The sequence below is a fragment of the Pagrus major genome, chromosome 6 (assembly GCF_040436345.1).
Source record: "Pagrus major chromosome 6, Pma_NU_1.0".
NCBI classification, from domain to species: domain Eukaryota; kingdom Metazoa; phylum Chordata; class Actinopteri; order Spariformes; family Sparidae; genus Pagrus; species Pagrus major.
In genome coordinates, this window is record NC_133220.1 from 2,435,844 (window position 1) to 2,451,730 (window position 15,887).

Consider the following 15,887-nt stretch of genomic DNA (forward strand, 5'->3'; position numbering starts at 1 on the left):
CCTCGCCATTACCACACCGGCGTGCATCCAGCTTGTAGAGTCTGCCCACATTTTGGCTGGTTCCACGCTGCTGCCACTGACTGACATTTTTACTGTTTTCCCCCTTTTAAAACAGTTTCCCTGGCACTTGCCATTTGTTTTTTTCCACTTAATCAATGTCCACCTCAGAAAAAAGTGTGTGTGGGATGCTGATCCTGTGTCACAGACCTGTAACACTGACAGATGAGATGCACCTGCCCTGACAACAGACATGATGACATCAGACAGGATTAAGAGGCACTGCTGAAGGTCCATGCAGATAACCGTTTCTCTGCTCACCAGAACCTTCAGAAAAGGAAAGAAAAGCATATCTTACATAAAGTAACATTATGCAGAAATTATGTTTTATGTCGCCCCAATTTGTGGTGCGGCTGTGGCTCAGGAGGAAGAGCCGGTCGTCCAGTAATCATATCATTGTAATACCATTTGTATCATCCTTAAAAAGTCTGATTTCAAAGTGTAGATCGGAAAGTTGGTCTGAATGGTTTCAGTCGGTGCGTTTTACTGATGACTTTCGCTGCTTAATGTTACCTTCTGACTTACTACTGACCATGAAAAAAATTTGAATTAGCAGACAAAAATAAATCATGTTCTGCTATTTGTGAATATTTTGGTCAAAAAAGTACAAATAACAAACAAGCTTTGTTGACCCCCACAGATTTATCATTTTAATGCTTTCATGGTGGCTCAGATGCCTTCTTACGGGCGCTGAGCTCCCACTGGGTCCCACATGACTAGAACCCATCTACAGCAACATTTTCAAATTCATTCAATCATTTTGAGCATCAGTCTAAAACGTGCCGGCAATTTGCTCTTACAAACCCATTTTTGGAGATGTTCACTTGGACGATAAACTGGGATGATAGGTATGTGATTACATTATGAATCTAGAAGTGCTTTGTTTTTTCAATGAATATGAACATAATACATCTTATATCTCAGAAGAGGAGAAATTCTTGACATGTTAAGTATCTGTTTCATCTTGCACATTATGGATATGTTAATACGCACCTTTAAAGCGTTTTTTCACTTGTTTTGCAGCAAGCCATGCCAGAACTAAAGCTCCTGCAGATGCGAATCCACCCAAAAAAAATCCTGTGGCCTCTCCACTGCTGAACACTTTATCTGAAACACATCACAAAACCATAATGTGATTTAATTATACATGACTCAACATCAGCCATCTTTGTCCAGAACTGCTGACTCCCAGAAATGTCCCTCACACAGCAAAATAACCAGAAGTCTTTACTTGCACTTCTACGTAAATATGTTGAAGTGAATTTCACTGCAGTATGGGTGGCTCCATCAACTAAGATTAGCCTAACTCAGTCTAATTTAATATATACATTGTTGCGGCAATAATAATGTGACAATAATGAAAAACAACATCAATGTAACACCCACAGTGTCTCACAACTGCATGTTATTTACAGCACAGTGGTCATAGCTACACATACGAGTTAAAGATACAAACTAATAATCCATTAAGTATTAAAATTATTTCATGATTAAACCACAAAGACAGAAATCTCACCACTGATGAACACGAAGGTCTCACCTTTAGTCTGATGGCTAATGTCCTCCTGGGTGACCACACAGCGGTAGCATCCTGTCCTGTTCACAGTGGTGTTGAGGGTAACGTAGTAATGACCTCCTCTCTCTGAGACCTGAGGCTCCTCAGCAGGAAGGATGTTTCCAGCGCTGTCCTGCCACTCGACTTTAGGTTTTGGAAAAGCTCCTTGAACTTCACACTGCAGCAGCGACCTGTCCTTTGTTGCATTAACAGTCCTGATGTGTGACTCTGGAGATGCACCTGTGAACATAATGTAAACAGCAGCTTATTAAAGTCAGCTAGAAATGTAATACAAATATTAGCTGCAGCCCTAAAGTTAAGTAGAGTACCTATTTCTTTTGTTTCTTCTTTTTTTTTTTTACTTATAACAAGTTCAATTCAAATAAGAATCACAGCAAAGTTTTTATCCTGTTTTCAATTGATCACAGAGAAGTTTCTTGTCATTACCAGAAAAGGAGAAACCAGTGGCAAATCTGATGTGATGATGATGATGTCACTGATATCTACACCTGCAATGTGTGCTACAACTTTGTGCCCCAGAGACTGTTATATTCAAAACTACACAATACCTTCATTTAAACACACTGTCCTGGATCAGTCTGAGCAAACACAACAGTATCTTAAGCTCAGCAGCCAAAACAGCTTTAAGTGATTATTGAAAATGCTGCTGGTGAGAGTTTCAGTGCAAAAGCCTGTAAGGAAACAGCAGCATATAAAAGTACTGACAGCAGCATCTAAAAAAATTAGATCATCATGGAAAAGTTCTTCTTCTAGTTTTTCTGGAAAGTAATTTAGAAAGTGTTTGGTTGGCCAGTCAAGCACAGTAATACCATGGTCAGTAAACCAGTTACTAGTAGTTTTGGCACTGTGGGCAGGTGCCAAGTCCTGCTGGACTAGTAACTGGTTTGCTGCCCATGGTATTACTGTGCTTGATTGGCAGCCAACTCACCTGACCTGAACCCCATAGAGAATCTGTGGGGTATTGTCAAGAGGAAGATGAGAGACACCAGACCCAACAATACAGACGAGCTGAAGGCCGCTATCAGAGCAACCTGGGCTTCCATGACACCTCAGCAGTGCCACAGACTGGTCGACTCCCTGCCACGTCGCCCAGTGATGCAGCCATTTGTGCAAAAAGAGCCACGACCAAGTATTGAGTGCATAAATGAACATTCCACATTTCTGTATGATAAATCCTTTTTTCGATTGGTCTTAGAACTGGTCATAGCTACACATACGAATTAAAGATACAAACTAATAATCCAAGAAGTATTACAATTATTTCATAATTAAAACACAAAGACAGAAATCTCACCACTGATCAACACGAAGGTCTCAGCTTTAGTCTGATGGCTAATGTCCTCCTGTGTGGCTACACAGCGGTAGCGTCCTGTCTTGGTCACAGTGGTGTTGAGGGTAACGTAGTAACGACCTCCTCTCTCTGAGACCTGAGTCTCCTCAGCAGGAAGGATGTTTCCAGCGCTGTCCTGCCACTCGACTTTAGGTTGTGCAAAAGCTCCTTGAACTTCACACTGCAGCAGCGACCAGTCCTTTGTTTCATCAAGTGTGGTGATGTGTGGCTTTGGAGATGCACCTGTGAACATCATATAAACAGCAGCTTATTAAAGTCAGCTAGAAATGTAATACAAATATTAGCTGCAGCCCTAAAGTTAAGTAGAGTACCTATTTCTTTTTTTTTTTTTTTTACTTATAACAAGTTCAATTCAAATAAGAATCACAGCAAAGTTTTTATCCTGTTTTCAATTGATCACAGAGAAGTTTCTTGTCATTACCAGAAAAGGAGAAACCAGTGGCAAATCTGATGTGATGATGATGATGTCACTGATATCTACACCTGCAATGTGTGCTACAACTTTGTGCCCCAGAGACTGTTATATTCAAAACTACACAATACCTTCATTTAAACACACTGTCCTGGATCAGTCTGAGCAAACACAACAGTATCTTAAGCTCAGCAGCCAAAACAGCTTTAAGTGATTATTGAAAATGCTGCTGGTGAGAGTTTCAGTGCAAAAGCCTGTAAGGAAACAGCAGCATACAAAAGTACTGACAGCAGCATCTAAAAAAATTAGTATATGTTTTTCTGGAAAGTAATTTAGAAAGTGTTTGGTTGGCCAAATTGGCATAAATGAACATTCGACATTTCTGTATGATAAATCCTTTATTCGATTGGTCTTATGTAATATTCTGATATCATGAGATACTGCATTTTTTCATGAGCTGTAAAAAAAAAAAAAAGGCTTGAAATATTTTACTTTGTGTAATGAATCTACAATATAATGAAAGCTTCACTTTTTGAATTAAATTACAGAACTTTTCCATGACATTCAAAGTTTTTGAGATTCACCTGTATAGTCACGTGTTAACAGGAAATAAATTTGAGAGTCATAACAACAAAATATTCTGTACGAGGGCTGTTGGACTCACAGAACAATATCAAGTAGATCAGACAACAGCTGATAAACACTGCAGATGTAGAGATCAGTAACATCATCACGATCAGGACTCACCGCCTATTAATCCTTCTGTCTTCAAAGATGGAGCACTGTACCTCTACCAGACATCTAAATCTGCTTTGTTCTTACAGTGATGATTCAGAAAGCTCTCAGTGATTAAACACCACATCTTCAGAGGAAGGTACAAATGCTTCAAATGATAAACAACAGTGGTGAACGTTATGGCAACAGAACCAAATCAAAGCTGATTCTCTGCTCTATATATTCAATGTATGAAATCATCTGGATCCTGTCAACCTGCTGCACTGTGAGAACAACACGTCTACATGGAGTTACTGTATCAAAACCTTTGAGTGATACTGAGGCACAGAGAGTTGTAGCACACCTGACAGGTGCAGAGATCAGTGACATCATCACTCACCTCTGGTTTCTCCTGCTCGGTCTCTCAAGACCCGTTCTGAAAGATAAATAACAATATTATTTTTTGTGAAGTGAATGGCCGATATTATGAACTTGCCATATGTCATTACTGGATTCATTTTTCAACAGAACAGGCCACATATTAAATGAGGGAGCTGCATTCTTAAACTATCATCTACTGACTAACTGGATGACAAGATGTGTCAGAATCAGTCCGGTTGAACTAAGCAGGAAGAAGTAATTAGGCAGCACTCCACTCACCAGAGTTAGAAGATTGACACCACAAGCTGCAGCTGGTGCTGGTTAGCTTAGCTTAGCTTAGCATAAAGACTGTAAGCAGGGGAAACAGTTAGCCTGGCTCTGTCTAAAGGTAAAGTCAGCCTCTAGTAGCACTATGGAGCAGTATTTCCATGAGTGGGTCACTGTGCCAGAGAATATAACAAATTCACACTGTTGCACTAACCCATAGGTGACCTACCAGTGTCCTGCTGCCAGCAGGTAAAACAGGGAAGAAGAAGATAAAGACACCAAGTTACAAACATGCATGTAAACACTGCAGCATATAAAAGCAGCTTTGCAGAATTTTTTGGGGGAAAGAAATACATTCATTATATCTACATTATCTGGTGATTAACACTGAACTCTTGCATGTCATTGATTGGAGCAGCAGATTAGGAAAGAAAGAAGAAAAATCCATGAGAAAATATTTTTACGTAAACACATTCAAACAAGTCTAGTGAGCAGAGACAGGTGGTCTGTTTTCCTTTTGCCAAAAATAACTATCTTTAATGCAATATTGTGTTTTAATGGTGCAAACAGAAACTGATCAGCTAAATCTGGTGTAATAATGTACCGAGCATCCCGAAATTGAGAGAAGTCACCGACCTCTAAAGATCAAATATCATAAAAAAACAAAAACAACTTCATGTTTGTTCATCTCTCAATACTCTCTAACTTCTCTACTCTGTCAGTAACTCTCAGCTCCGAGCACACTGAAGATGTTAATCTTCAAAAATGTTTTTTTTATAGTTTTATAGTTTTTATAGTAATTTAATAGTTTCATTTTTAAAGAACATAGCACGACAAACACACTAACTGTTATTATTGGTCAGTGGCTGATAATGACATTGAATAGAGCCGATAATCTGAAGCTAAATCAGTTTCACTGAGTGCAGCATCGACACACTCTGCTGCAGAAGGTGGTGGTATGCACCTTTAAAGTTACACATGAAGAAGACTAGTGAGCCAGAAATGTGTGAAATGATTATTTATCTTATCGGCATCAGCCGTGAGAAGCAGGTAATCACCTGTTATCAGTATCGGTTGATAACATCAGTAAAAAAGATTCTGTAAGTTTTCAAGTTTATCTTTAAGTTAGACAGATATTGTAGATTTTATTTTAAAATTCAATAATTAACGACAGCATGACAACTATATGAGATTATCAGGTGTCAACAAGGAAGAATAGACGGTCAAAGCTACAACAACAGCTGGAGATCTGGTCATACAGCACATTAACTGTCTAATGAAAGCACTCACCAACAACAAGCTCAATGTTGAATGTTTGAAGATTTGGAAAAATGCAGCTGTAGTTTCCGCTGTCGGCCATCTTCGTATTATTGATCTTTATGGAGGCGTTGCCGTACTTCAGTTGATCTTGAAAATGTGAGACTCGATCTATGAACTGCGGACCTTGATTTGTGTGGCCTTCTGAACTATGAAAGTACACCTGCTCCTGATCATCTTTCATCCAGTCAAAGGCCTTTCCTGTGATGTCCGTGGTGTTGAGGGAACAGTTTAAAACAGCATCACTGTCTTCTTTCACGACCATTCTGACACTGGGACCTGAAAAATAAAGTAAATTTGATCATTATGTTCAACGGAGCCGTCAGGTGAAAACATTTGCTCTGAAACACCAGTTTACATCATGGTAGTTAGTAACCAAATTATTTATGGCTTTAAGTTTTCCTCCACATCACACCTCCTGAAATATTCTCCCTCAGGAGACAGCTTTGATAAATCAGTGTGTGTGACACATCCAGCTAAAAAGCATCAGTGCATTTGCAGTCTTTAAACATAGTGAGCACATTTGCATCAGGCCAAATCAAAGTAGAACAGCACATACACGAGCACGAAACTATGGACAGATAAGGGTGATAGATAACAGATAACAGCGTGTGAATGCAGCGCTTCCTTAATAGAAATGAACTGTAGCACAAAATAAGGCTTTAACTTAATAATTATTGAGAAATACTTCTTAAATTCGCTGTCTAATTGATCTACTTAAGGTGGAAAGAGTTAGCTTCGTGGTGTGGAAAGGTGGCACAAAGGTGTGTACAATCATGTCATCCTCTCCTGTCACTGGACTGAATGAATCAACATCCGAACATACAGTTAACTCCTCTGGCACCGCAGCTCTCCAGTAAGGATTCAATCATAAAGTTATTGGATGTCCATAACTCGCCTGCGTTCAGCCTCAGGAGCGTGAAACAAAGTGAGCTAGGTGGCTAATCCCAGGATGCTAACTAGCATCCCGACTCCCAAACACCGCTGACACACACACATCGCCCCCGCGGCAAACACAGGACGTCCAGCTCATGGACAGTAATACAAACCCGTACTCTTACCATTGACGTGTCCGAGTATTATCCCCGAAAACGTCAGCAGGCAGACGACCGGGACCAGAGGTTTGAATCCCGGCATGTTGTCCCGCTGTGACCGCTCAGAGCAGCGGGGTGTGTTCAGCCGGAGGCGGTCAGCGAAGTTAACGCCAACTACCGTTAACTGAGATACCTGAGGTTAACTGTGGTGAATAAAGCGTTGCTGGGCGACAGCAGCGCTTCAACACCTGTACAAGGTGAGAATAATCCCACAGGCTTCCTGGAAAAGTCAGAATTTTAACTTACACTTGCTACTAACTGAGGAGAGTGAAAAGGGAGAAAGTGGGAGGGGCCTGTAGGGCCGACGTCACCAAATGACGGTGACGTCGGCTTTCTGTCTGTTGTATTGACCTTTTGTTGTATTGACCCTTTTAAGCCAGATTTGTCTTGTATAATTATTACTATTGTTTTGGAGGAATGTCTCTGTTCGAGCAGCAGCAAAGTGCTAAAGAGCAGTGAGTAAAGAGATCCATACATTCTTTGTTCCAGATTCATATGTCCAGCTTTTGTAAACTGTTGTTTTGGTTAAGTTATCTAAAAAAAACCCACTGGTTGTTGTCAGTGTGAGGTCCAGGGACCCCCAAGGGTCCTTGAGGCTGTACACTTTTACACAGTGTAAACATGCAGCCTACTAGGCCCTGGCCTTGAAATTAAAATAAGGATTGGGATTTTAAAATCACTGATTTACAAGCCACTTTTTTTTTTATTTACTGCTTTTGAAATTATTTATTTGTGCAACAAATGGGATATAATCGTCCCATTATAATGTATATGAATACAAGGGCAAATCCAGTGAGACACAGGCTGCACTATCTCACTGGATGAACTACAGCGTGTGGAAAAACACTGTAAGCACATGTTTGCTATTCAAAGGTGGTGATGGTGGTGACACGAGTCCTGCTGGTGCTTCAGGAGCAGCCGGTGCAGAGCAGTTGGCAGAAGGTTCAGAATCATTTCTACAGTAGAGCAACAACATGCAACAAGCTGCAGACACATGAACACCACCAGGCGCTGCCGTTTGACATGAATGGCTCTCATTTGTAATAACAGCTGTCTTGGCCCTGCAGCATTATTCTATTAAGATCTAGTGTTGTTGAATGTTGCTGTCTGTTGCTGACTTGCTGTTGTGTCCCGGCCCAAACATGAAAGCTGTGTAGTCCAACCTGAGGTTTAGGTTGGGGTTCATTAGTATTCCCCAGTATGATAATTACAGCCTATATAAAATATTAGTCAATATCATGTGATTGCTTATTAGGAACTATGCTCTCGGACTGTATTATACATTGCATATATGTGTCTGTCAGTGCGTGTGTGCGTGCATGTAGGTGTGGGTGTGAACGTGCGTGTACATAACATAACATAACATTTACTGGTCCTAAGGGACATTTTACTTTTGAAACTAAACTACTACTTCTGTACTTTTCCTTTAGTTACTCTGAATGCAGGACTTTAATCATGAAGGAGTTTCTTTGTGTTGTGTTGTAAGATCTGAGTATTTCCTGCACCACTGACCAAAGAGTCCAGTGTAAAGTAACTGATGCAGTTTCAATGAGAATGAACAGGAAATGATTATCAACCACAGTCTCAACCTTTTGGCTTAATTCAGTTTATTAAAGCGAGTGACGAGCGCTGACACAGCTTCATATTCAGAGTTATACACAGTTCAACAACTATTATTTTGCATCAGGTGACTGAAGGAAAACCAACATTTTTCATGGGTTTCAATTCTAAAATCAAGTTTGAAGATCAATGAGTGAATCATTAAACAAATGTCCAACAACCAAAAATGTGTTTGTCCCCAAACACAGACTGTTAATAACTTGTTTGATGTATTTAGTTTAAAACAACTGAATTGATAAGATTATAAATTGAGTGCAAGTTTGTCTTCAAAGACTCTTTCGTAAAACTTTAGCATTTCAAAAACAGTAATAACATCCAGACACCGTAAATTCATACAAGGCAGGAACAAAGTGCAGCATTTACATTTAATAAAGAAACAGTGAAGCAACTGAAGATCCGCTAACAATCAAACCTTCAGACCATCAATGATGACAAAACCAACACAAATAATAAAAAAACCGTCTGGATTAAATAATCCAGAAGTCTCCTGTACAGACAGTAAATGACTGAATGTCTTTTAAGGGACCACCAGTGATTTTCACTGTTCACACACCAAAACATTTAAAGCCAAGTTAATCAATATAAATCCATTTAAAAGCCTTTGCAGTCAAGAAAACAGGCACAAGTGTATTATTGACAATTCTAGTTTTGTCCTCACTCGTAGATACCAGCTGCCTAAATATGCCAGATTTGTCTTCATCAAGATCTGCACATTGTTCCCTGAGAAATTAAAGAAAATGTCAAAAAACATACGATATTTAAGAAAGTGAGAAAACCCTTCATGGATCCACACCAAAAGTTAATGGGGTCTATTCTGGGCCGAGATACATCCTCCATCTGAGTTTCATGGAGATCTGTTTTTGTGTAAGTCTGCTGACAAACCAGCCGACACACAAACAGACACACAAACAGACACAGGTGACATCATAACGTCCTTGGTGGAGGAAACTATACAAGGTCTGGATTTCTACAATCCAGCTGCTCATCAAAAGCCTTTTGAAAGCCTACAAAACATGCAAAACATCTGGTTCTGATGATGGTTGATGATGATTGAAAACAATCATGTTGAGTCACAGCGACTGTCCATATTTAAATAAATCAACACAAAACCGCTGTAATAAAAACGATCTGTGTGAAACGGGTTAAATCTTTGTTGATATCAGAGTTGTGGAGTTTTACGAGGCTGTAGATTTATCACAACAACTCAGTCTGACCAACAAGTGATCACAACGTCTCTCATGAGGCTGTAGATCACACACACACACACAGACACACAGACACACACACACAGACACACAGACACACACACACACACACACACACACACACACACACACACCTTTTCAGCAGATAAAGGTATCAAAGAGACGCTGGAGGCCTCTATTCATCACATCCATCATCACCATCACATCCACCATCACCTCCTCCACCTCCACAGTCACCTGCAGAAAACAAAAGTATGCATTATGCAGAGTCAACCTTTATATTAAACAGAACAACAAAGATTTTAATGTTTGTTTCATCTTTCTGAAGTCTGTTTCAAACAGTCAGTAATGGAGAGTGAAAGATTTAATAAGAGATTTAATCTGTGACATATCAGAAAGTGGAGGAGGAGAACAAACTTCTCTGGTGATTGTAAGAAGTTTTGAGGGATTTTCTGAAAGTGGAGTAAATGTAATTTGTTATGAACCACCATTGCTGAGAGGTGACTTACCTGATGAGAAGTCAAGAAACTGTTCCAGCCAAAAAGCTGCAGAAAACAAAACAAAAGTAAAGTACACATTACAGAAAGTCAACTTTTATATTACTAAGTATTAATGTAAAGTATCTCATGTCAGATGATGAACTGGCTCAAAGGGACAGTTCACTCCAGAATCAGAAATACATATTCAGTGGGTAGAGTAGCCAAAAATAAGTTCTCAAGTAGAAGTAAAACTTATATTAAATAGTTATTAACAACAATTTAAGGACGTCCTGCACTACAACAGACGGCAAACTACAACACCAACATACTACAGCAAGGAGATGAAGAGAGAGAGAAGAGGATGAAAAGGGAGAGAAACTCACCAGACTCCTTTATAAAATCACTCAGTTTTGTAAGTTGTTGAGTTTGGACAAACTTTATCAACTTTGTGAGACGCTCACTATGATGAATTGTTAATTATTCGGGTCTTCTTGTTAATTCAGCAGGTTTTAGAAGAAGTTCTTTATTCTTTGTGCACAAGACAAAGTTTCATTTCTTCCATTGATGTATGTGTATGTATGTGATGTATACAGAGCGGAGAAGTGACCTCTGATCACAAGTCACTGGAGATGAACGTTGAGACGTTGAATGCCAGCTGGGAACTGACGAGCTGTTCACTTGTGACCGGCTCAACAGAGACGCACGTTACTGCCTGAATAAACAGCCTCATAGTTTATAATAATGCAGCTCAGTGAGGATACAGACGTTTCATAGAGGAGAGGGGCGAATATAACGCTGATCTTCCTGTTGGTCACAGAGACCCTGACTGACAAATCACAGAGTTGTAGAGAAATCTTACGCTTCATGATCAACAACAGTTTTTAAGTCCTGTGGACACTTCTGTCCCTCTTTCCTGCTCGTCCACATATGAGCTCTCTCTCTCTGTCTCTCTGCTACAAGTCTGATCACTCCTATCGATCAGTGTTTTTAATAATGCCTTGTTTTAGGGGAGCTCCAGCACCTCTGCACCCTTCGTTCCTGCCGCCATGCTTACTGCTCTCTGTCAGCTCAGTGTCAGCTCTGTTCTCTGATGCTCTGCAGCTCATTGTACTGTGTGTTGTTATTGCGTCTGTGAATATTAGCGGTTAGCGTTATTAGAAAGCCAAACTCCTGCTGTAGCTTCAGTCATTATCCTGCTTCATGTCATGTGGAGGCGTGGCTGTGGTAGATAACAGAGCAGCAGCAGACCTGGGACCAGCTGACAATCTACTCAAGTAAAAGTATTCTGTAATAAACTACTCAGAAAAGTACAATTTATTCAAAAAAGGGACTCAAGTATATGTAATGTAAATAATAATAATAATAATAATAATGATACATTAAACGTATAGTGCTTTTCTAGATACTAAAGTCACTTAACAAAGGAAACAACAAAAAAGAAAATGAATCTGTGAGTAAAGGGAACATATCAGAAAGTGGAGGAGGAGAACAAACTTCTTTGGTGATTGTAAGAAGTTTTGAAGAGGTGTGTTTTGAGGGATTTGTTGAAAGTCGAGTAAATGTAATTTGTTACGAACCAACATTGCTGAGAGGAGACTTACCTTTCACAATATTCCGATAATCTAAAAGCTTGTTCATCAGAGGAGAATCTGCAGAAAACAAAACAAAAGTTTACATTACAGAAAGTCAACTTTTACATCACACAGAAATGATTTTGGTGCAGATTTTAATGTTTGCATCATCTTTTAAAAGTCTGTTTTCAAACAGTCAAGAATGGAGAGTGAAAAGTTGCTCTGAACGGTTTCAGTTTTACTTTCGTTGTTTTACAGAAGAATCTCAATGTTCAATGTTACACTGAGGTCGACCACCAAACATAACATTAGATCACCGTCTCACATTTAATGACACGTCATGATTTCAGCTTCATCACTACATATTAGGATTATTATAAACATCCAATTCAAACTCACTCTGCTGCCAAATGAAGCACTTTGACACCTGAGTGTTAATAATGAGCACCAACAGCTGTGAGTCACAGAGCTGATACCAGAACATGTTCAGCTCTTTGGCTTCATAACTTAATCAATTCATTCATTATCAATATGGAGTCTGATGGGATCAGGAAGCCATTAGCCGAGCTTTAGCATCAAACCCATAAACAGGGTGAAACAGTTAGCCTGGTGCTGAAGGTGTATTTCTAACTTTAGTCTGTTTCCTTCTGCTTCCAGTCTTTATGCTAAGCTAAGCTAACCACCTCCTGAGTCTAATACTGGTGATGTTATTACTTAAAGTGTTGAACTGTTAAAGGTTTCAGCCTGACCGGCTCAACAGAGACGCACGTTACTGCCTGAATAAACAGCCTCATAGTTTATAATAATGCAGCTCAGTGAGGATACAGACGTTTCATAGAGGAGAGGGGCGAATATAACGCTGATCTTCCTGTTGGTCACAGAGACCCTGACTGACAAATCACAGAGTTGTAGAGAAATCTTACGCTTCATGATCAACAACAGTTTTTAAGTCCTGTGGACACTTCTGTCCCTCTTTCCTGCTCGTCCACATATGAGCTCTCTCTCTCTGTCTCTCTGCTACAAGTCTGATCACTCCTATCGATCAGTGTTTTTAATAATGCCTTGTTTTAGGGGAGCTGCAGCACCTCTGCACCCTTCGTTCCTGCCGCCATGCTTACTGCTCTCTGTCAGCTCAGTGTCAGCTCTGTTCTCTGATGCTCTGCAGCTCATTGTACTGTGTGTTGTTAATGCGTCTGTGAATATTAGCGGTTAGCGTTATTAGAAAGCCAAACTCCTGCTGTAGCTTCAGTCATTATCCTGCTTCATGTCATGTGGAGGCGTGGCTGTGGTAGATAACAGAGCAGCAGCAGACCTGGGACCAGCTGACAATCTACTCAAGTAAAAGTATTCTGTAATAAACTACTCAGAAAAGTACAATTCATTCAAAAAAGTGACTCAAGTATATGTAATGTAAATAATAATAATGATACATTAAACGTATAGTGCTTTTCTAGATACTAAAGTCACTTAACAAAGGAAACAACAAAAAAAGAAAATGAATCTGTGAGTAAAGGGAACATATCAGAAAGTGGAGGAGGAGAACAAACTTCTCTGGTGATTGTAAGAAGTTTTGAAGAGGTGTGTTTTGAGGGATTTTCTGAAAGTCGAGTAAATATTATTTGTTACAAACCACCATTTATGAGAGGTGCCTGACTTGATGAGTCATTCTCTGAATAATCTGTAGGACACATTGTCTGTAGTGAATCTGCAGGAAACAAAACAAAAGTTGACATTACAGAAAGTCGACTTTTACATCACACAGAAATGATTTTGGTGCAGATTTTAATGTTTGCATCATCTTTTAAAAATCTGTTTTCAAACAGTCAAGAATGGAGAGTGAAAAGTTGCTCTGAACGGTTTCAGTTTTACTTTCGTTGTTTTACAGAAGAATCTCAATGTTCAATGTTACACTGAGGTCGACCACCAAACATAACATTAGATCACCGTCTCACATTTAATGACACGTCATGATTTCAGCTTCATCACTACATATTAGGATTATTATAAACATCCAATTCAAACTCACTCTGCTGCCAAATGAAGCACTTTGACACCTGAGTGTTAATAATGAGCACCAACAGCTGTGAGTCACAGAGCTGATACCAGAACATGTTCAGCTCTTTGGCTTCATAACTTAATCAATTCATTCATTATCAATATGGAGTCTGATGGGATCAGGAAGCCATTAGCTTAGCTTTAGCATCAAACCCATAAACAGGGTGAAACAGTTAGCCTGGTGCTGAAGGTGTATTTCTAACTTTAGTCTGTTTCCTTCTGCTTCCAGTCTTTATGCTAAGCTAAGCTAACCACCTCCTGAGTCTAATACTGGTGATGGTATTACTTAAAGTGTTGAACTGTTAAAGGTTACAGCCTGACCGGCTCAACAGAGACGCACGTTACTGCCTGAATAAACAGCCTCATAGTTTATAATAATGCAGCTCAGTGAGGATACAGACGTTTCATAGAGGAGAGGGGCGAATATAACGCTGATCTTCCTGTTGGTCACAGAGACCCTGACTGACAAATCACAGAGTTGTAGAGAAATCTTACGCTTCATGATCAACAACAGTTTTTAAGTCCTGTGGACACTTCTGTCCCTCTTTCCTGCTCGTCCACATATGAGCTCTCTCTCTCTCTCTCTGTCTCTGCTACAAGTCTGATCACTCCTATCGATCAGTGTTTTTAATAATGCCTTGTTTTAGGGGAGCTGCAGCACCTCTGCACCCTTCGTTCCTGCCGCCATGCTTACTGCTCTCTGTCAGCTCAGTGTCAGCTCTGTTCTCTGATGCTCTGCAGCTCATTGTACTGTGTGTTGTTAATGCGTCTGTGAATATTAGCGGTTAGCGTTATTAGAAAGCCAAACTCCTGCTGTAGCTTCAGTCATTATCCTGCTTCATGTCATGTGGAGGCGTGGCTGTGGTAGATAACAGAGCAGCAGCAGACCTGGGACCAGCTGACAATCTACTCAAGTAAAAGTATTCTGTAATAAACTACTCAGAAAAGTACAATTTATTCAAAAAAGTGACTTGAGTATATGTAATGTAAATAATAATAATGATACATTAAACATATAGTGCTTTTCTAGATACTAAAGTCACTTAACAAAGGAAACAACAAAAAAGAAAATGAATCTGTGAGTAAAGGGAACATATCAGAAAGTGGAGGAGGAGAACAAACTTCTTTGGTGATTGTAAGAAGTTTTGAAGTGGTGTGTTTTGAGGGATTTTTGAAAGTGGAGTAAATGTAATTTGTTACGAACAAACATTGCTGAGAGGAGACTTACCTGATGAGTCACTGTCTGTATCATCACGAGGAGGCATTTGCACCAGATGATAACCTGCAGAAAACAAAAGTTTAAATTACAGAAAGTCGACTTTTATATCACACAGAAATGATTTTGGTGCAGATTTTAATGTTTGTATCATCTTTTAAAAGTCAGTTTTCTCTCTCTCTCTCTCTCTGTTTCTGCTACAAGTCTGATCACTCCTATCGATCAGTGTGTAGCCAGGGAATAAATCCCAGCATTAAAATAGTGTGTAATGTTCCTTTAAAACTAAAACCATGTTATAGTTTGTGTGAAAAGTAGTTCCTTCAACCCGAGGAATATCAACCTATCTTGTTTGTGTTGGTAATTGTGAGCCCTGCTGCTATTGGTCAGTGAGTAGAGATGTCAGGTTTCCTCAGTGGGGATTGGGCAGGGGGCGGGATAAGAGAGATCGGGAAAAAAGAACGAGGGAAGGAGAGGAGAGAAGATGGAGGTTCGCTCCGACGCATGACCGCTGTGTGTTTTTCTCATCATAGCTATTAGTCTGCAGCTAAGTTAGCTAAGATAGAGTCTGTGTG

The 15,887-nt window shown here is 39.7% G+C and overlaps 2 protein-coding genes across 2 annotated transcripts in view; both read right to left on the reverse strand.

The window, feature by feature from the left end:
* Window positions 1–1,039: 1,039 nt before the first annotated feature.
* Window positions 1,040–15,887, reverse strand: part of LOC140997596 (butyrophilin-like protein 1) — a 104,503-nt gene continuing 89,655 nt past the window's right edge. Inside the window, exons 3-6 of the mRNA XM_073467543.1 lie at window positions 4,511–4,546; window positions 2,928–3,206; window positions 1,598–1,852; window positions 1,040–1,164 (exon numbers count right to left, since the gene is read on the reverse strand). Coding sequence (XP_073323644.1) covers window positions 1,040–1,164; window positions 1,598–1,852; window positions 2,928–3,206; window positions 4,511–4,546 — 695 coding nt within the window. The remainder of the gene's footprint in view (window positions 1,165–1,597; window positions 1,853–2,927; window positions 3,207–4,510; window positions 4,547–15,887) is intronic.
* Window positions 8,760–15,887, reverse strand: part of LOC140997853 (butyrophilin-like protein 8) — a 59,675-nt gene continuing 52,547 nt past the window's right edge. The window contains exons 8-10 of the mRNA XM_073467909.1: window positions 15,328–15,381; window positions 10,504–10,539; window positions 8,760–10,231 (exon numbers count right to left, since the gene is read on the reverse strand). Coding sequence (XP_073324010.1) covers window positions 10,170–10,231; window positions 10,504–10,539; window positions 15,328–15,381 — 152 coding nt within the window. The 3' untranslated portion in view covers window positions 8,760–10,169. The remainder of the gene's footprint in view (window positions 10,232–10,503; window positions 10,540–15,327; window positions 15,382–15,887) is intronic.